Source organism: Lichenostomus cassidix, chromosome 11 (genome assembly GCF_008360975.1).
Source record: "Lichenostomus cassidix isolate B80296 chromosome 11, HeHo_3.0, whole genome shotgun sequence".
NCBI classification, from domain to species: Eukaryota; Metazoa; Chordata; class Aves; order Passeriformes; family Meliphagidae; genus Lichenostomus; species Lichenostomus cassidix.
Genome location: NC_139492.1, coordinates 18,648,634 through 18,669,234, shown reverse-complemented (window position 1 = coordinate 18,669,234; position 20,601 = coordinate 18,648,634). Strand labels below are relative to the sequence as shown.

Below are 20,601 nucleotides of genomic sequence, written 5' to 3'. Positions count from 1 at the left end.
AGAATGCTTTATTAAAAAAAAATAAGCAATTCGTTGGGCAAATAATTTTTTTTTTTGACAGAGCGCTAGGCTGTTAAGTGAAAAACAGGATTACTTGTGAGAAAAATCAGAATCCTAGAGCAGCTATAGCTAGAGATGGGATTAAACAAAATGTCTTAATACCGAAACATGGCATTAGGGACTGAGGATAAATGCAGACAATTGATAATAAGGTTTGTATACAAATTGGCTTAGATCATGTCTTGCCTTTGAAGATGAGTCTGTTGGAATATTACAGCTGATGGACACTGAGAAGATCTGCTCTTTGCAGGTCCCATTTGTGCTGTGAGGCTCTGACCAGGTGCTGCTGTCACTGGCTTTGGGGGTCTGATGTGGGCAAAGAGGGTTGGCTTTCCCTGTGGCTCTGTTGCCATTTTTCAGCTGTAGGAGTGTCTCTTTCTGAGTTCAGGGATGTGATGTAGAACTGCAGTAAAACAAAGCAGATTTAATGAATTTAAACAGGAACCTCATGGTGTTCGTTGGGGTGGGCAGAGTGCAACAAGAAGAGGGGTTTGGGTCCTTGTTTGAAAAGGTGGGGTGTAAGGGAGGAGAAATGTGGTGGGGGCTGTGGAGGGAGCAGTTCCTGCTTTGGGAATACAAATGGGCATGAAGGGATAACAAAATTGAAGCCAAGCAAGTCCAAACTATATTCTTAGAAGAGAGGTCTCTCATTCTTTTTTGGCTCCCTCTACCTGATGTCAGGGCTGGGAAAAGTGTTTCTCTTAATGCCCCCCACTCATTCTGTCTCATTCCTTCCTTTGGCTGCTTCTGTGGAAATATCTGGTCAGGTTTCATTTTCTCAGACTGCCTGGTAGGGTAAGTGTTGCAGCTTTTTTATACCTAAGAAGAAAAGAGTTTCTTGGGTGCAGTGCAATCACGAGCACAGCATTCAACAAGAAGCCGTCAGCTTCCTCAAATAAATGAAATATGTGAAAAGAATATGCTTATTTGATACTGAATAAAGCTCCTCTAGGCTGAATCTGAAAATCATAACTAACTGCAAATGACAGAAGAAAGGCAATTCTGCTCTCTAGAGATAAGGGCAACTGATAGGTGGATCAGCAGAAAAAAAATCTTTTCAAATGAGTTTATTGGAAGGAATAAGATCGGCTGCTATAATGTTTTCTATGCTGCAAACCTGCTGTTGTAGCTCAGGATCTTTCCATTGCAGCAAAACACTCTTGAAAGGAGTGGAAGAGCTTGCCTAGCAGAGCTGCATACAGCAGGATCACTGTAATTCAGCTCCCACCAGCATTTCTGGGATAAAGCCGTCTTCAGGGGCCTATAACCTAGCTTTCAAATCTTCATTTGGTGCTTGCAATGTGCTGTGCTGTGGTTTAACTTTTGTCCAAAGATTGCAGTGTGAAACTGTGCTCTCCCAGTGGTGCAGCCTTGTTCAGACCAGAGCTGTGTAGAGTTATATATTTATATATTTATATATTTATATATATGTTTATATATATTCCAGAGGCCTGTGGGCCACGTGGGCTCTTTGCAGACTGTCCTGTGTGGGGAATGGGCAGCTGAACAAGGGTATGGTGAACTCACCTTCTGAGTTCACTAAGAGACTTATTCCTGCAGGATAAATTAGTTGTGCAGTGTTCAGAGGAGGGCAGGAAAATCCCAGAAGGCCTCTGAACCTGGTGGCTGAAAACATCAGAGCTGGGTAGAAATTAAAAAACATGTAATCTTATTTATTTATACAAGAAAACCAGCTGAGGGTTGGTTATTTGCTGTGGTCTGGTAACCTGGGCAGCTGCACTAAAGATCTGATGTTAGTACTACAAACAGCTGAGATAAACATGATTCTTAGAGGCAGAATTGAAGCAGTGAAAAGGCACTGAAACTTGAGTCCCTTGACTACCTGTAAATCTTTTTCCATCCCATATGGAACCACATGAGGTATGTTCATATGTTTAGCATCTCATAAAAATAACACTCATGCTTTATTTCTCACCAGTGTTTTCTGCATGCAAGAAATACTCTTTGTGGTTATGCCATGGATTATAAATGCCTCACACAGTAATTTTGACTTCCAGATGTGTGTGACTGCCTTGTTTTAACACCCTCTCATTTAACTGTTACCCATCTCTCTTGCTGACCTATGAAGTGCAAGTTCTACTCCTGTATTATGCTGCAGGTTCTCTGTTAACTGCAATGTTAATTGCAATCTCTGTTAATCTTTCTGCTAATTGCAATGGAATAATTCTGTACATGTCATGCAGAGCTGTAAATATGTGCAGGGGAGGGTGTCTCGATTATAAATCTTTTGCAAAAATCTCTTGTGCCTGGAAATTGTCTTAAAATTATGAGTAGCACTTCAACTTTCATCCGTGAAAGGAGTTAACATTAGAGAATGTTCCTTATTCAGAGTGCTTTTGTGCATGTTAGCTAACCCTAGCAGTGTGTCTGTGTGGTTCCTGTGGCACAGGAAGGGCAAGGACCCTTCAGGAGGGAGTTCCACTTGGAACACTTGATGTGAAAAAGCAAAAAGGGGCCAGCAGGTGTACCTGAGATGGAGAGAGATGTCTGTGTCACAACAAGGATATGAGCCCTGAATTCTCCTCTTGCAAACAGGCTCTTTTAGTGCATAGGTCACAAATTTCCTCCTGAAATATGTCTATCAAAGGCAGCCAGCCTGGCATAGCCAGTTTGGTCACCATTTAATGTTCTGTCAGATCCTCTTCTCCTGAAAGGCCATGAAAAGTGACTCATGTGACAGCAGAGGGATCACACACAGCTCTGCCCACAGACTGCCTTGTCTGCTGGCCAAGCACTTGTATCAGAGTGCAGAAAAACCCAGAAGTGGTGATGAAATCCAAGAAGCCCAGTTCTGATTAGGTTAATCCTCAATCACCTATTTATAGGAAGGAATTAATTGTGGAGATTGTTTTACCAGGATTGAAGAGAATCGCCTCATTTTTCTAGCTCCCTCAAAGCTCTTCTAGTAAAGGAAGAAGAGGGGCTGGCTGTTCTTTTCTGGCCCTTCAGGAAGGGTTTAATGCTTTGCACTTCTTCCAAGTGATTTCTCTGCCTGCCTTCAGCAGATCCAAGCAGGTACTGAGAGAGAAATCTGAGGCTGTTTGAGATGTGATTACTCAGTCTGGTGACAAGTAGTCACTGCCAGCTAAACAGAGTGACAAAATGATTTTTGCCAGCATGCTGCCTGGCATTTCTGCCTGCCCAGTGTCCATCCCTCTGCTTTCCAGGTGTACTCCTTGGTGCCAGCTCTTTCACACAGTTGAGTTCTGTGGTGGATCCCTGCTAGCCTGGCCTTCTGCTTGTGCTGGCAGCTGCTGTTGAGTACTCAGAGGCAGCAGAACTGGCCATGGCCACCTGAGCCTTGTCCTGGATGCACTGGTCCCAAAGGCTGTGGCTTTTGCTGCTCTGGATCCTCACCTGGCTGTGACTGCAGAGCTCATGTCATTCCCAGGCGTGGAATTGCACGGAGAGCAGGGCCCTGCTTGTGTCTGCCTGTGTTTGCAATGGCAAAACACTCCAGGAGTGAGAGCTGCCCTGACACCCTGAGCTGGAGCAGCCAGCAGGACATTTGGAAAGTGTCAGTGTCCTGTGGATGGCTCTTACCCAGCTGGGTGATGCAGAGGAGAGCTTGTTCTGCCCAGCTGTGTTACACACTCACACTATCCATCATTACCCATCCTCTTTCCTGTTCAGCAGGAATTCCTCAGCCAGGAAGGCTGTGCTCCAAGGCATGGCAAATCCCAGCTGCAGTGAGTGTGTGCAGAGAGCTTCCCCTTGGTGCCCTTGGAGCAAGGCCAGGCTGCCTGCAAGGGGGCAGGAGCTGCTGGGGCTGTCACTTGTGCTGTCATTGTGCCAGGACAGCAGCTCTGGGGGAAATGCTCCCTGCTGGCTGCTCTGGAGGAGCAGGAGGCCTGGCAGGGTGGGTCCTGGTCAGGGTGGTGTCACCGAGCCCTGGGCACTGTCTGTGGGGGCAGGGAGGAGCAGGGGCAGGGTGGCACACCTGGGGCAGCAGAGGTGTGAGCTGAGAGGGCTGAGGTGGCTCAGCTGCTGCTGAGGAATGGGGAGCTGTGTCCCTCCAGGAAGGCTCTGCTCACAGGGAATTTGCTACTTGTATATCGTGTAGCTTTTTGGATCAGAGGGACATTTTTTTTTTCCCTCCCTCTCCTGTTTTTGACCTACAAATTCACCTGCTGCTGTTTCTCTTTCCTCCTCCCTTCTCATCCTGCTTGCTGTCCAGGGCTGTTTGGGACAGATTGCCAGTGTGTACAATCACTTAACCTTTAACCTTTACCATAATCTTACGCAGTGAAATGTCCTAAACAGATCCTGAGCTGACCCAGGTGTTTGCTGTTTTCCTCTGTGGCTGACCAGCTGGAGCTCATGCTGATGATCTGCAGGTGGATTTGGGTCCCAAAGGCAGAGGCTGCCTCTCCCACTGTGCTCTCCTGACAGCTTGGCCAAGCTGCTGGATCAGCAGAGTTGCAGTTATCCCTCCAGAGGAGGAGCAGGAGAGAGAATGGAGGCTGATTGAATTCCTGAACTGAATCCACTTGCAAGGAGTCTTTGACTTGCAGGTAGTTATTGATCTGTAATTGTGTGACAGCTGATTTCTGTGCATATTTCAAATTGTTAGTGATCACTGAAAGATTTCTGGTACATTTTTGTTACTAGCTTGTTTCTGTGGCTGCTTGGGAAAATTTTCTTGAATGGTTAAAATATAGAACTAATTGACAAATAATAACCAGTGGATAAAGTGTGTGTTTGTACACAAATATATTTAGTCAAAGCAAAACGTAATCATTTACAAGAGTCACTGAAGATAAAAATTATTTGGTTTTGCTTCAGAAAATCCCATTTAGTAGTTTGGTTTGGAAAGAGAATATTCTAGAGAAGTAGGGTTGGACACTATCATTACCAAAACCAGACTGCAATGCCGTGTGACAAAACGGCAGGATTTGGTGTGGACTGCTCCCGGCAAATATGCCCTGAGGAGGATGATCTGGACCAGGGCTTGATTAAAGGAGACATCTGGAGCTTGCATCCTTTCCCCAGAGCCCTTCCCTTGCCCTTTATGCCCTTCAGAACTGCTGCCTGAACAAATCACTGCCTTTTCCTTCATAAATTCAAGCCTTGCAGCCTCCCTGGCTTCTGCAAAGCTCTGGGGATTTTTGTGGAGTCAGCGTTAGAGCTTGAAACGGCTGGAATGACCTTTGGGGCATTATTAATATCCCTGGCCATGGTCGGTGTGAGGGAAGCAGAGAGGGAATGTAGTGGGCGTTGATCGGGGATCCATCTGGAATACGGGGGGAATCGATCAGGGATCCATCAGGAAATCCATTGGGAGGGAATCCATCGGGAATGCAGTGGACATCGATCGGGTATCCATTGGGCATTGATCGGAGATCCATCGATAGGGGATCCATTGGGGATGCAGCGGGCATCCATCGGGGATCCATCGATCTGGGATCCGTCAGGAATGCAGCGGGCATCCATCGGGGATCCACGGAGATCCATCAATCGGGGATCCATCGGGAATGCAGCGGGCATCCATCGGGGATCCATGGAGATCCATCAATCGGGGACCCATCGGGAATGCAGCGGGCATCCATCGATCGGGGATCCATCGGGGGTGCAGCGGGCATCCATCGATCGGGGATCCATGGAGATCCATCAATCGGGGACCCATCGGGAATGCAGCGGGCATCCATCGATCGGGGATCCATCGGGGGTGCAGCGGGCTCGGCCGTGTCCAGCGCTGCCATCGGGCGCCACCTGGCGGCTACCGGCGGCCATTGCAGCCCGCGCTGCTGCGGCGGGGCAGGGCTGGGTCTGAGCGGGAAGGGTGCGGGATGGAGGGATAAAGGGCAGTGTCCCGGGATAAAGGGATGGAGGGATAAAGGGATGGAGGGATAAAGGGCAGTGTCCCGGGATAAAGGGATGGAGGGATAAAGGGCACTGTCCCGGGATAAAGGGATGGAGGGATAAAGGGCACTGTGCCGGGATAAAGGGATGGAGGGATAAAGGGCAGTGTCCCGGGATAAAGGGATGGAGGGATAAAGGGCACTGTGCCGGGATAAAGGGATGGAGGGATAAAGGGCAGTGTCCCGGGATAAAGGGATGGAGGGATAAAGGGCACTGTGCCGGGATAAAGGGATGGAGGGATAAAGGGCAGTGTCCCGGGATAAAGGGATGGAGGGATAAAGGGCAGTGTCCCGGGATAAAGGGATGGAGGGATAAAGGGCAGTGTCCCGGGATAAAGGGATGGAGGGATAAAGGGCAGTGTCCCGGGATAAAGGGATGGAGGGATAAAGGGCACTGTGCCGGGATAAAGGGATGGAGGCATAAAGGGATAAAGGGCACTGTCCCTGGAGTAGAAATGAATGGATAAAGGGAAGTGTCCTGGAAGTAAGGACACGGGATAAAGGGAAGTGTTCAGGGAGCAGGGATAAAGGGATGAAAGGCAGTGTGCTGAGTCCAGGAGCAGGGACATGGGATGGCAGGCAGTGTCCCAGGAGCAGACACATGGGATAAAGGGCAGTGTCCTGGTGCTGAGAGCAGGGACACGGGATGGCGGGCAGTGTCCCAGTGCTGGCAGCAGGAACAAGGCTGAAGCCCCCTGGGATGTGCTTGGTGTGCCCACACATCCGTGCTGTGCGAGCACCAAGTGCAGCTCAGGCCTTTGGCATTTTTGGGTTCTTCAGGTTTGCTCTTTCAGTGGGGAGAGGGAACCCCGGACAGCTGTTCAGAAAAGCCATTTTTAGATGCTGTAGCTGGGGCTCCGTTTGAGCTCTTTGCCCTGCCCCAGGTGAAAGCAGTTTGTGGTGGCCTCACTGTCCCTGAGCTCCACCTGCCCTGGCTTTGCTGGGGGCACAGCACAGGGGTTACCTGGGCTCCCTTTGACCTTCCCTTCTGGGGATGCTCTGGTTTGTAGGAGCATTGCAGGCCAGGGCTTGGGCTCCTGAGGCTGCCACAAGAGCTCCTGGGACCATTTGCTGCTTCTGACTTTCTGGCAAACCTTTCTGGGGTTACATTTTCTGGATCTGTTTGCCAGGGGAGCTCTGCCCTGCTTGGTTCTGGTTGTTCTGGTGACTTCACCCAGAGCACAGGCTTTCAAGTGGAGGTCCCTTTTTAATGAGGAATTAAAGAATTGCAGAGATTTTTGATTGATTGTGGCATTGATGAAGGGGTTAACTGGATGAATTAAGAGAGTCTTGAGGGGAAGCAGGTGGGACAGCTCCTCACTGGGGATAAGTGGAAGGAAATGCTGTTTTTCCCTTTTCCTTTAGGTCAGACAGGAACAAAGTCAGGAAGGTAAGAGAAGTCAGCAAAGATCCGCGGGTGTTTATGGCTCATAAAAGGACTTTTCTGGTATTGTGTTCTTTTCCTTTTTTTTTTCCTTATGCAGACTTAAAGAGTCTCTTTGTTATTTTGTTTTCTGTTGTGTTTTTTCTATGAACAAGATTCAACGTGAATCTTCCACTGTGATCTGATCAGACTCTTATTTATTTCCTGGTGAGACTCGATGACTTGTGGAACACTAAGATTGTGAAATGGAAAGATTTCAGTGGGAAAGGTATCACCTTGTTCATGTCTTTCATTGCAGAAAGTTTGTGAAGTAAAATCAATAGAGTTTTAGCTCTTGCTCTCTCAAACTTGAAAAATTTACTAACAAAAATAGGAATGGAGAATAGGTTAGCAAAGATGGAGATTATTTATTTTTGTCTTAACCCCACCTGAAATATAATGAAAATAAGTGAAACTATTATTTCTAGCCAAATAGGAGAGTATATCACCATATTTACTACCAGCAGAGCATTTCCCCTGTATGTGACATGCCTGGGAGTGAAAAGGTGTAAAATAAATGTGTATAGGTGGATCTGTACCCCGAACTCTGAGCTCCACAAAACAGTGAGGCTTTGCATGGCTTTCCACTCCAGTCAGTCCTGGCAGGGTGACAATTCCTGGGCAGGGCAGGGGTCCTTGCCAGGCTGGCTGCTCCCTCCTGGTGCTGCTCTAAGCCCTTCCTGCTGAAAGAAGAGAAGGGAAAAACACACTTCTTGAGGAACAAGAGCTCAGAAATGATGATTTGATTTTCCTTTGATAACTCATCCTTCTGTTTTCCCTGTTGCATTCATCTGTACAGAGTGTCAGTAGCACTGGACTGCAATAGGATAATAAATCACAGAGTGTTCTTTCTTTCTTTCTCTGACTGGTGTGAATTTGCTTTGATGAAGGGACCTTAGCTCACCTGCCCTGCCTGGGCTGTGCCACTGTGTGCCAGGTGTTCACATTCAAACTGCTTCTCACTCTTGCTTTGATATAAATCAAGGATTCTCATCACAAGCCATTGTTTCATAAAAGGTTCTAATGGGGTAGGAGTAAAAAGCCTGTATCAAATGGCATGAACTTCTGGATCTGAACGTAATAAAATAATAATTTATGATACATTTTTAGGGATAAGAGATTAAAGTGCATATTAATTAAATGAATAATGAAAACCTTTGTGAGAGTCTCTGCTACAAGTTGCAAGTAGCTGTTTAATCAAATTCTTTCTATGGAAAAATGCATTTCATTATAACATAATTAGCACATCTATTGTGTTTTTAATAAACTTGTGCTAAAGTGTGTTTGATCTGGCGTTTGCTCATGGCAATTAGAAGTGAAGGAATTGAACTTTTTTGCTTTATTCCAGGCTTTGTAAATTATAAGTGCCATATCTGGGGAAAATGGATGTGTTTTTTTTTTTTTTTTTTTAAAGTGCTGAAGTAATCTTGGGAATATATTGGGGTTGTCATTAGTTGTAGCAAAAAAAGATGGTGGGGAGCTGTGCTGTCTAAAGCTGCAAATGTAGGGGTAATTTTATTTTCTGGCCCAGATGTGTTTTGCTGTGTATGTCCTGTGTGAGGAGGCTGGAGGGTTTTTGTATTCCAGAGTGCTCCTGTTGTGTGTCTGAGGGAGCAGGCTGGGGAAGGAGGGGTGGCAGGGCTGTTGGCTCCATCCTTGTTTCCCGTTTGGATGTCACTCACAGATCCCTGGCACTGGGGCTCCCCTGCTCTGACCCAAGGCTGGGACTCTCTCTTCACCATGTGAGAGGCAGGAAAAAAGGGCAGGAGCTCCGAAGTCACCCTAATGCCAGGCTGCTGGAATCCCAAACATCTGCAGGGACATGGGATGGATCCTGCAGCACTGAGAGATCCCCAGAGGGTTCAGCCTTCCCAGCTGCACTGCTGGGGCTTTGCTCTCCCTTAGCCCAGGGGTTTTACCAACAGCTCTGCAAAGAGAGGGAGAAAATGGCTTTTACAGAAAGTTCTTTGGTGAATTGATGCCCAGTCTGGGTTTACTTAGAGTGTTTTTTTGGCTGAGGTCATTGTGGCACAAAGCCTGATATTGTCTTCTGAGTGTAACTTATTAATGCACAGAAAATCCAAATTTGAGATTGGCTTTTATGTAGTAAAAAAACAACATAATACAGTACAGGAATATAAAAAGAAACTGTCCAGTGCAAACATCATATACATTGGAAATGGATACAGCGTTCCTTAAAATATCTTAAAAAAATTAGGCTTAAAAACAGCGTTTCCAGGTAATACAATCTGGCTGATACCTACCAAAGTACTTGACTTACTGTACTAAATAATTTCATAACTAACTTTACCTGCCTATAGCCAATACCACAGGTACTGACAAAAACTTTAAACTGTAAGTATTATTAGTTAGCATTCTTTATAATACACTAACATGTGGAACCCCTATGGCTGGATTAAGCAAAAGAGAATGAACACATTCAAAATGAAATCAAGGCTGTCGTCCCAAAATGTACTTTTTTAAAATAAAGGGTGGGATCCAAAGTTGATTTGACCAATGGACAGAATTCTCCTCAGTTTTTCTTTAGCTGATATTCAAAAATTTGAGTGATTACATTGTTGATGTTGCATTAGTGTCCAGCCAAGTATTGCATTGGACAACTTTTTACAGCAGTGAGGAGTAATGTGAGACCATTAGTGTGCATTGATCTTTGCTGCCAGAAAAGCATTTTGGGGGAAGGGAGTGTAAATTAGAGATCATGTGAACAAGTGAAAAGCAAATTTGGGTGGTTCCACTATGCTGGTTTAGGAGACAAAAAAAAAAAAGAAAAAAAAAAGATTTAGTATTATTTGGTTAGCTACCAAATTCAAATAATCAGATCAACTAAACTAATCCATAGAGTTCCAGCACAAATCCTGCACAGTGGAGGATCTGTGCAGTTGGGCTCTGCTCCTGTTGGAGGCAACAGGACTCTGCAGTGCTGAAAGCCAGAGACAGGCCATGGTCCTAAGGGACCCACTGTTTCCAAAATGTATTTGGCTGGGGAACTTCCCACATGGGAAATTTCATTCTGGTCATCCTGCGGCTCTTCATCAGGTGGGAAACCAAACACACACTTGCCAGGGATGTGGTGGCTGCAGCTCCAAACCTTCCTTACGTTTGTGGTGCTTTTATGCAGCCGAGTGTGTGGTGTGTCGCATTCTGATTTGGGAGTCTACAATATTATCCCAGGTGGAAAATACTCCTTTTACAGTACCAGCTTAGAAAAAAAGCACAACAGTTTCACAGTAGTGAGGCCCTTCATTTTTTTGTCCCTGAAAAATTGCTATTGCTTTAATAACACTGAATAAACCCCCCTATTCAACCTCTTTAGAAATCTAGAGAGACCTGTGTTTCCATCTAGAGAGATTTACAGTGTTGGAGTCTTAACATTCCCCTGATCTCCACATCTCCTGCCCTGCAGGATATGTTCCATTGAGTAACACTGAGATCCTATTTACAGAGAGAAAAAACAATTTTGCTGCTAGCTAGAGCAAATTCTAGCATGCCAGAAATGTGCCTGAAATCATCATCAGGCTGTTAAAAATGACAGATGAAACCAGATTGTGTGTCTAAAACCCTGTCTAATTTTATCTTGAGTAACTTATAGATGTAGTAGAAAGCTATAAAGCAAAAATAATTAATAGAATGGAAAGAAGGAAAAAAATCATGCTTCTTTTTGAAAGTGATTGAATAATTTCTAATATTAAGTGATAGACCATATGTTCCTTCTCTCCTCTACTGGGTAAGCATAAGTGTGGAATATCAATAAAGATGTTGCAGGAGGGGCAGGCAAAGCAGCCAGCTGGAGATCCAGGGGGGTTAAAACATCCCTTCCCAATGCCACTGAACCACTCTGTCCCGGTGGAGGGTGACCTTGGATCATGTGGATGGAAACAGCACAGGAGGATGGGAATGAAGGAGAAATGGGGGATAAACCCAGGAGAAGTGGGGAAGATGGGGAGGTGAGGTATGTCCTGGAAGACATGAGCAGGTCTGTGAGCAGCAGTTTTGGGGGAAAATGGAATGTTACCTAGGACACTAGTGCTGGGGGAAGTTAATATAGGTGGTCTCTGTGTATCTTTTTAACCCTACTGCAGGTTATTTCCGTGCCTGTTTGAAATGGCTTGAGGGAAGAGCTGTGAGTTCCTCTTTGGCCACTGGCAGTCTCTTGGTGTCTATCTATGGTTGGAGGGAGAAAATTTGTGGCTAGTTTGAACTTAATAGACAAAATCTTCGCTTGGCTCTGATCCATAGAGCTCAGCTAACATCTTGAACCTGGGTCCCCAGTCGTTTAGAAAGTCATAATCAATGTCTGAGTCCGAGGAGCCTGAGCCCAAGGAGCTGAGTGACTCGGCGATGGACTCGGCGCCTTCATAGCCGTAGATGTGCAGAGTGTCGTAGGGCAGCAAATCCCTGTCGTTGTCAGCCTCGTCCTTCTTCACCTCGATCATCATCTCCATGCCCCCAGCCCCGGGGGGGATGTCTGCAGGAGGCTTCTGCACCTGAGCGTATGGAGAGGGAGCGGCGTCTGCCTTCAGGCCGTTCTTGCGCACCGAGTTGAGCACCGACACGTCGTAGCTGGTGGTGTCCATCTCGCCCCCTCCTTCCTCGTCGTAGGTCACCAGCTGCTCGTGGATCTCTGCCACATTCCTCCCGAGGCCGCTCAGGTCCTTCTTGTGCCTCTTTCTCAGCAGAATCAGCAATGCAATGACTGCAAAGGAAACTCAGATGAGCATGTGTGAATGGAGAAGTAAGGCACTAAAACAAATTGCATTTAGGATATGTAGCACAGTCTGAAGTGTATTTTTTTTCTGGAGTGTTTTTTAACATATATCTATTTAAAAAATAGTTAAATTTTCTATTTAACTGTAGGATTATTTGAAGGAGTTTGGTCTGGACAGAAATTGTGCACCTGAATTTTGAGCTGGAATCACAAATACAAATGCATGGTGTCACAAGTCCATTAAATCAACTACTGCCTTGAGCTGGTAAATCTCTTAATGCCAAGCATCAAATGCAACTTATGTAGTTCTTGCAAAGCAGGCCAGTTCCCAGGCAAGAAAAAGTGCTGTGCCTTCTGTGATAGATTTCAAATGCAGTGAGCAGGCACTGGTGTGGTGATTTGTTACAGATATATTTCTGTTCACTGTACTGTTTAAAAGGTTTGCAGACTAGTTCAGCCTTTGGAAACGGGAATCCTGTTGTTATTGCCCCAGCACAAATGTGCAGTTTTATAGCTGTGTGCGAGGCTGGTAGCAGTAAATCAAGTTTGTTATCCAAGTGTGCAATAACCTCTCCAGTGACTCAGCCTGTCCAGTGGAGTAAGCAGCTGAAGCTGTGCTAACAGGCCAGAGTGGAAAACCATGGGAGATGAATCAAATATGTACAGCATTTCTGGCTTCGTGACCGTTTCATAGCCACAAAGCTTTTGGAGATCTCAGCTAAAGAAAGAACAAAACAATCCCCACATCACAGTGCAGAGAACATTCCAAAAGTCAGATACTCACCGATGATTGTGAAGATGCAGATAAAAATTGCCACCAGTGCTTGTATGCTGACCCCGACCTGCTTTGCTCTCTCCTCGCAGAAAGTGAAGTCTCCTTTCTCGTTGCACTTGCAGACACTGATGACAAGAGTGCTGGTGCTGGTGAGGTCAGGGTCGCCGTTGTCTGAGATGAGGACGGGCAGGTAGTGGAATTTGGCAAGTTCCCGATTAAACTGCCCGTATTTGACAGTGATATTAGCGGTGTTGTCTGCAAGGAGTAATGACAACTCATTAAGTGATAATCTCTACCAGATTTTCGTCACAGATTACCAGTCAGTTGGTACCTCTTCCCCTTAGACAGTGCCAGCCTGTAGGGAACCCAGTGAGACTTCAGTGGTAACAAACACCTGTTTTTTCAGTATGTTAAGCTTTCAAAAGTAAAGAGTTAATTAACTGAGCTAGACCAATTGTAGGCCAGTGCTTTTCTTCCCTGAGTCCCAGGGTCCCACTGTGAGGAGCTGAGGAAAGGCATTGCAGGGATACACTACCATAGTTCTCAATCAGGGAGAAGTTGCTGTCTTCTGTGGCCAGTACGAATCTGAAGAACCCTCTGGGTGATATTTCATCCTTGTCAACAGCTGAAATCCTGACGATCACCTACAAGGATGGGAGAGGTCACAGTTTCAGCACACATTGCCTCCAGTGATAAAACATGTGGGGTGTTGGAGCTGGGCTGTGTGTCCTGTGTAACCCTTCAGCAAAGGGCAGCACTCAGAGATCTCGTGATGCTCCTCTTCAAGGTTTTTCAAGCCATGCAATTTCTTTGAGGATCTTCAAAAAGACCAGTTTTGCATCTTCAAATTTTGTGTAATGAAAGCATAACAAAAGCCTTATGCTCAAAGACCTATGGCTTGTTGAAATGCCTAAAATGGTGTTTTCTCAAGTGCTCTGCTGGCTTGGAGGTGTGACTGGAAATTTTGGAATGCCATTGAGAATTATATTGTTGCTATTACTGTTCACTTTCTTATCTCATTGCTGTTTCCAGTAAATCGCTCTTATCTCAGCCCATGATCTTTATCTTTTGTGACTCCAATTGTCCTCTCCATCCTGCTGCAGTGGAAAGGAGGGGGAGTGAGAGGCCTGTGGCTTGGAGTTTCAGTGGGAACACTAAACTGGGTAGTACCATCCCTAAACTGTGACACAAAGTGTCTCAATTAAGCAAATATTACATGTATGGGCTGACTGCTTGTGTCTGAGGCCAAACGTGAATCCAAGATGCCAACACTGTTTGTGCCAAGTACTAACACCATTTGTGTGTGCAGATCTGTGCACTCTATGACTACTACAATAATGCCATATGTAGCAATGTTTCTCTCACTATTTTGAAACAGTTTCCTTCTCAGTACCATGGAGGAGTATTTGTGTGACAGAACCCAGCTGCTGATTTCTGCTGTGCAAAGCTTGACTGTCCTTCATGGCTGAGCTGTTCATACACAGATGTGAGAGCCTGGGGCGAGAGGAGCAGTGCAGCCCATGTGTGCAAGCAGATAAAAGTCAATATTCCAGCAGTGTAACATCCTTAAGAGAGATTCCTGAATATCTCTTGGCATGAAAACTGAGACTCACTTTTATTAAAAGACACCTTGCACTTGAGTTTACAAGCAGTAATTCATGTTTCAGGGAAAAACTCTCCCTGTCTCACCTTTCCTGGTGCAGCATTTTCACACACTCGGGGTTCCTCAGGAGCAACAAGCTCTGGAGCATTATCATTTACATCATCAACGATTACATGAACATGGGCATGTGATTCTCTGTCGGAAAGACGGCCTGGAATGACAGCAAGGGTACAAGTCTCAGAAGTCTGGAGTTCCAGTGCTGGCTTACACTCCCCTTTCCACACTTTGTTTGTGTTTCTGTGCCTCCCACATGATGAAGAATTTCTAGCTCCATCAGATTTTAAACTTTTCCTCTGAGATTTAGATATTTTCCTAAAATTTCTCCTAATGGTTATGTCGTCAAGGATCTTTGAGGAATAAAATGGAAGTAGCTTTTGGGTTCCTGATTCTTCCCACTGCATGTGTATGGACTGAGCATTGTTCTCTGGCACTAAAGCAACATGGACAGAACAGGCCATGTCTGTATTGTGAAATATCAAACCAAGTTGGGACTGGCCTGCCTTGCTCCCTGAAGCTGAGCAAAGCCAGGCCAAATCTTAAAATGCTCTTTGACCTATTTGTAGGGATGTGTTTCATTTGGAAGATGATTGTGCAAACCCCTTTCATTCCTAGCTCAGCAGGAATGGCTGTCAGGTTGTGCCTTTCCTTTTTGCTAAGCCACAGCCCTGCTGGAAAGGTGTACCCAGATTTCCTTCCAATGGGGAAATGGGTGGCACTCACCATCTTCAAGGATCTCCAGAGCTGCCACAGTGATGTTGTATGAGGAGCTGAATTCTCTGTCCAGAGGCTTGGGAAGCTGGATAACTCCACTATTGGATACCCTGACGTAGTCTCCATTAGGACTAGCTCTTCGTAGCATGTATCTGTTTTTTGTTTAAAATGAGAATTGTCAATGCAAGGCTGAAAATGCTGTGTTTCACTTCATTTCTTCCTAGAGAAAGGTCAGAGAATTCTTGTGTGACAAATTACATTAATATCTTGACCAGAAGGGCCGAGAATATTTCCCTAATGTGCAAGCTGTGAGACTGAAATACATCTGTCAGAAGTGTTTCAAGATTATTGTAAGTCTATTTTCTTCTCTAAGCACATGCTTGAGAGAGTTCTTGCAATAAAAAAAAATAACAATAAATTATAACTATGTAAAAATATCCAGGATTATATTTTTCTCCTAGTTGTGCAAATGTTTTACAGTAAGTCCACACAGTAATTACATGGGTGAAAGCAATTTATGTTCAGCTTTTGGTGACCATATATATCCATGGCTGCCGTGATGGAAAAATCAAATTGGATCTTTTTTGTTTAGCTTGGCATGCAGATCCTGAAAAACAGGGCCAAAGTCTCAGTTCTTTGTCAAATTCTTGGCATCATTAATGAATTCTGCACTTTTAAATAGAATTGCTAAAACTGCTCTTGTCTTACCTGATTTTCCGTTTAGCTGCGTCGGGGTCCTCTGCATAAACTGAACCAAGTGTTTTTACTTCTGCGTGGTTTTCCCTTACTTTAAATTCATAAGGGAGTTTGGTGAAGACAGGAGGCTCATCCACATCCGTGACCTCGATGGTGACTGTGGAGATGCTCCGCGGGTTGCCGGGTTTGAAATGGCGAAGGTTAACCGTGGGGTCTGTGGCTTCAATGCTAAACCTGTATTCTGCTACTGTTTCGAAGTCCAGGGGCTAAAAAAACAAAAAGAAAATTATATATATCCTTCCATTGGTGATGTCTAAGCAAACTTTCCATTGGCTATCTGTGCAGATTTAAGCTCTGTGCTCTGATTCATGGTTGGAAATGTTACCAAATTGCATCTTGGCTGGACTCATGTGAGAGCATTTCCCAGCTGAACTGCTCTATCATAGTGTGGCTCAAACAACCCCTGGTATGGAACAGATTTATCCAGTGTTCTAGGTTCTGCAAGTATCTCTTCGGTTAAATAATTTTCTTTTAATAATCCTGTAATTACCAAAACTTAGTTAGCTTCTGTGCCCCAAAATCTGGGGAAGAGAGTCTCCTCTTGGCTGAGCTTTGTGTTCTGAAGACATTCAAGGCAGATTGCAGATCTGCACTGACTGATAGCTGGGGCATTTAGTGATAAATGATATCCTCTTCCCTGTTTTTCCCATTGCCTGAGATTATAAAAGGAATCACACAATGGGAGGAAGGCCAGGAGCTCGGGCAGTAAGAAATTCTCATTTCAAAGTTTCCTTTGTTCTGCCACCTGAGATTCTAAAAGCACAGTGATACACAGCAGTTGTGGTGACTCTTGTTTTTCTCCTTGGGTAGACATTGCAAAGGGAAGTGATGGAATTTATTCAGCAGCTGGAATTTTATCTCACATGACTGCATTTCTAAAATTATGACATGTTCAGGGCCAAAATCCCATTGCAGAACAGGGTGGTGAACTTTGCCCACTCTGTGTTAAGAGAAGAGCTGGTTCCAAATCCCTCAGGGAGTGCGTGTGAAGTGTCTGACTGTTCCTCCTCTGGGCACTGCATTCCTCAGGTCCTGGGAAGAGCAGGGGAAGAGCTGCACCAGGTGAAGGCAAGCTGCTCATACCCAGTGTGACCACAGATCAGGATTTTACTGCCAACCTTGAAGTACTTGGTACTGTTTTTCCTGAAAGTTTTCTCTTCTTAATGACATTTCTGGTCTTAACAGTTACAGAGAGACATTTGGAAGTGAAAAACACATTCCTGTCAATCTGAGGATTACAGGAGCTGATTTATAGTCCTCTCTCCTCTTTTTTTTTCCCCAGCAAGTCAATGAAATCAATGAACTCTTGGTTTGGCAATGCTCTGCAGCAGTCCCTTGGTACAAATCAAGTAGGTTTGAGAATTTTAAAGAAACCCGAAGAACAAACCATAATAAAGGCTTTGGAGAGTCTTAAAGACTTATAACAAATTAGTGGGGAAGCTCTGAAAACACCTGAGGAAAGTAAGGGAGCTGTGGCTCTGATTGGAGTGAATGTCAAACTGCAAAGAGAGTTTTAGAAAAGAGGTCAGGTGGACTTGTTCACATTTTCTGCTTTGGTTTCACGTGGGCTGCAGAAGAAAGATTCTTTGACTTGGCCTGTTGGTTCAACTCTTAAATCACTGACTCTTTGAAACATCCAACTACCTGAAGTTTGAGAGGAGCCCGAAGTGCATAACCTGAATATCTGACACAGCCCCCACTGCCCTCTGCAGTAATTCTGGAGTTTTCAGGTCTGCAGGTTGAAAAGGACTAGAAATCACCATCTCTTCTTCTCCCAGAGCTTGGAGAGCAGGTGTTCAGGATCAATGCATTTCATGCTGACTTTCATGCATTCCCATTTTTTCCTGCTGCTAGTTCTGAACCAAAAACCCCGCTCATGACACATGGAAAACCACAAAAATCATCTTTGTTACAGGGAAAAGTACCTTCTTTGGCCTAATAATTCCTTCATTTGTGTATGGATTTGCTTCAATGTCAAAGGTGTCCCTGAACTCTCCTTGGATAAAGCTGTATCTTGTATTTCTATGTTGTGGTTCATCAATGTCTTCTACTTTGACTCTGCCAACTTCTCCTCCTACTGAAATGTTTTCAGGAACTTTAAAGTGAAACGATGCTGTTAAAAAAAAAAAAAAAGGCATAAATAGTGTGTACATGGAAGTTAGAACTTAGTTAAAAATGTTCTTACTTTATAGATGCACAGAATAATATTTCATTGAGAATTCAGCATGGTATATCTCTAAGACAGTGCTTTGCTGTATTTTTTATAAAAGTATAATTATACCCCAAATTGTCAAGGTCTTTAGCAAAGTGATGAAATGAATACTGATTTCTGTTTTCTGCTCTAGGTGTGCATCACCCAGGAAAAGTGGCTGTGGCTGAAACACAGAAGAGCTTTGGAATATGTAAGATTCTTTTGGCTGTTTGTAAGGCAAGTTGAGTTGTGCTGAGCTGTGCCCTGAACTCGTTGTGGTTGTGCCAGCCCTGGTGGTTTGGAGCTCGTGTGACACTCACGGTGTTTGAACACGGGGAAGTTGTCGTTGATGTCGGACAAAGTGATGATCACCGTGGCTGTGCTGGATTCCCCAAACAATCCCAGGCCATCTTTGGCTTCAACAACAACCTCATACATTGATTTAGTCTCTCTGTCTAAATTGGGCTCTTTTATATAAATCACACCTGTGAAAAAATCACATTGAATACAGTTAGATTTTGCAGCACATCCAACATCTCTAATTTTTACAGCAAAATTTTATCATTTTTATCTCCACACATTCCACTCTAACTAGCAATTTTACAGTGGCGTTTTTCAAGAAATGGTAGAAACTTTTCTGCATGATGGAATATTTAGGAGGGTTTGTGCTAAATACTCCTTTTAACTGATCTTAAACCTCTTTACCTGCATTCTTTGCTCTAGGGGACTGGTGTGGTTAAAGAGATACTGACATTGTTTTTAAAGGAGGGCAAAATTTAAGCTAGAAAGTTTAGGAAAGCAAATGATTATTGATTATTGAATGCTGCTTCAGAATTTATATATTCCCTTTTTCTGTTTGGTCACAGGAACAGTATTTATGCTGAACTGAAAATGTGAAGTGGTCAGTCTTTCCATATGTAGGAAAAAAATTACCTTTTATCTTCTCATTTTGTTCATGGCAGCTGCTATCCTGATTTTATTAGTTCATTTCCAGATGCAGACAGTGGCATTGTGGGAGTGTGAATGAAAAACCTTTCTAAATCATGCTTGAAATCATATTTTTGAATTGTTATTCCTCTTTTTCCAGAATGAAAGAGGCTTAAAACTGTTTTCTTCAAAGGTAGGGTAAGGACAAAGTGTAAGGACATTTGTGTGTCTGACTTACCAGAGTCATCAATGGTGAAATTTTCGCCTCCTTTAGTGACTTGGTATTTCACTGTGGCATGACCTGACACTGTTGGGTCATCAGCATCCACAGCTGTCACTTTGGTGACTGAGGTTCCTAGAAAAGGATTTTCAGGGTGCATATTTAGCATAAGTCCTGCTTTTTAACCCCAGCCATGAGGGAAATGAGTGGTGGGAGGACATACCTACTGGTGACATTTCTGGGACAGATCCATTGAACACCTTTTGCACAAACACAGGGCTATTGTCATTGGTGTCATAGACCTTGATGATGAATTTCGAGGGGCGTTCCAGTGACCTGTTGTTTGTCCTGTCAATGATGAGGGCTGTCAGCTCATACTCTGCCTTCTTCTCCCTGTCCAGCCTCTCAAAGGCATAGACATCCCCACTGGTTTCCTCCACCTTGAAAATGGTGTTGGCAAATTCGCCCTCGATGATGTACTTGGCGTTTCTGTTGCTGACACTGGATGTGATCTGGAAGGAAAATGGAATTCAGAGAGGTAAGGGGGATTTGGCAGCTGAATGCAGCAGAGTTTCTCCCAGAGGATTCACACAATCAGGAATTCTTCATCCCCCTGGGACCCAGAGCAGCCATCAGGACTTCTGCTGCCCTCTGGGGCATCCCTGAAGAGCACCACAGCAGCTCCAGCATAGAGGATGACACTTGCATCCACACTGACACTTGCTTATAGAGAAAAAAGCATTTTTAAAATAATATCTCATATTTCCCAAAGGTATAAATTGATCATGCAGTCAACACTTACAAATAATTAACTTCATTATGTCTGGAAGAACATGAGCCACCATGTTCAGTTTGAGCTGCTCTTGCTTGCAGCTTCCTGGTCCTACCAGGGCTTTTTGCTCAGTTTCACAGGATTACAGGAGCCAATCTGTACTCACAGCTCCTGGCATTATTCAGCATTAGTCTCAATCCCTTAGCATTTAGCAGAATTCCTGCCATGGCTGACAGCTTTCTTGTGCTCAGTCACTTGCAATCTTTTAATAGGCAGTCTTCAGGCTCATGCTATGACAGGAAGGTTAAATTTCCACCCAACAGATTTTAAAATTTAAGATTATATGCAATGAAAAAGGGATGGGGTAAAATGAATGAACATTAAGCAGTTTTAAAATATAATTTAATCCAATTCAAAATGCTTTTGAACACTACTTAATCTGCAAGTAATGTGATGATGGTTCCCTTTCTATAGGCTCACCCATACAGGGACACT

General features: G+C 44.4%; 1 protein-coding gene and 1 long non-coding RNA gene across 3 annotated transcripts in view; one reads left to right on the top strand and one right to left on the bottom strand.

Annotated features, from left to right (window-relative positions):
* The first annotated feature begins 4,471 nt into the window (after positions 1-4,471).
* Positions 4,472-8,166, top strand: LOC146432397 (uncharacterized). Its single transcript, XR_014854582.1, has 3 exons — positions 4,472-4,595; positions 7,308-7,394; positions 7,482-8,166. It is a non-coding gene; the product is annotated as an uncharacterized LOC146432397 (long non-coding RNA).
* Positions 8,167-9,444: 1,278 nt separating this feature from the next.
* The window catches only part of CDH5 (cadherin 5), a 28,276-nt gene continuing 17,119 nt past the window's right edge, over positions 9,445-20,601 (bottom strand). For both annotated transcript variants that reach the window (XM_085072006.1, XM_085072005.1), the window contains exons 3-12: positions 19,558-19,846; positions 19,353-19,469; positions 18,508-18,672; positions 17,922-18,109; positions 15,949-16,202; positions 15,250-15,392; positions 14,556-14,680; positions 13,402-13,510; positions 12,876-13,121; positions 9,445-12,079 (exon numbers count right to left, since the gene is read on the bottom strand). In XM_085072006.1, the coding sequence (XP_084928132.1) occupies positions 11,586-12,079; positions 12,876-13,121; positions 13,402-13,510; positions 14,556-14,680; positions 15,250-15,392; positions 15,949-16,202; positions 17,922-18,109; positions 18,508-18,672; positions 19,353-19,469; positions 19,558-19,846 (2,130 nt within the window). In that variant the 3' untranslated portion in view covers positions 9,445-11,585. The remainder of the gene's footprint in view (positions 12,080-12,875; positions 13,122-13,401; positions 13,511-14,555; positions 14,681-15,249; positions 15,393-15,948; positions 16,203-17,921; positions 18,110-18,507; positions 18,673-19,352; positions 19,470-19,557; positions 19,847-20,601) is intronic.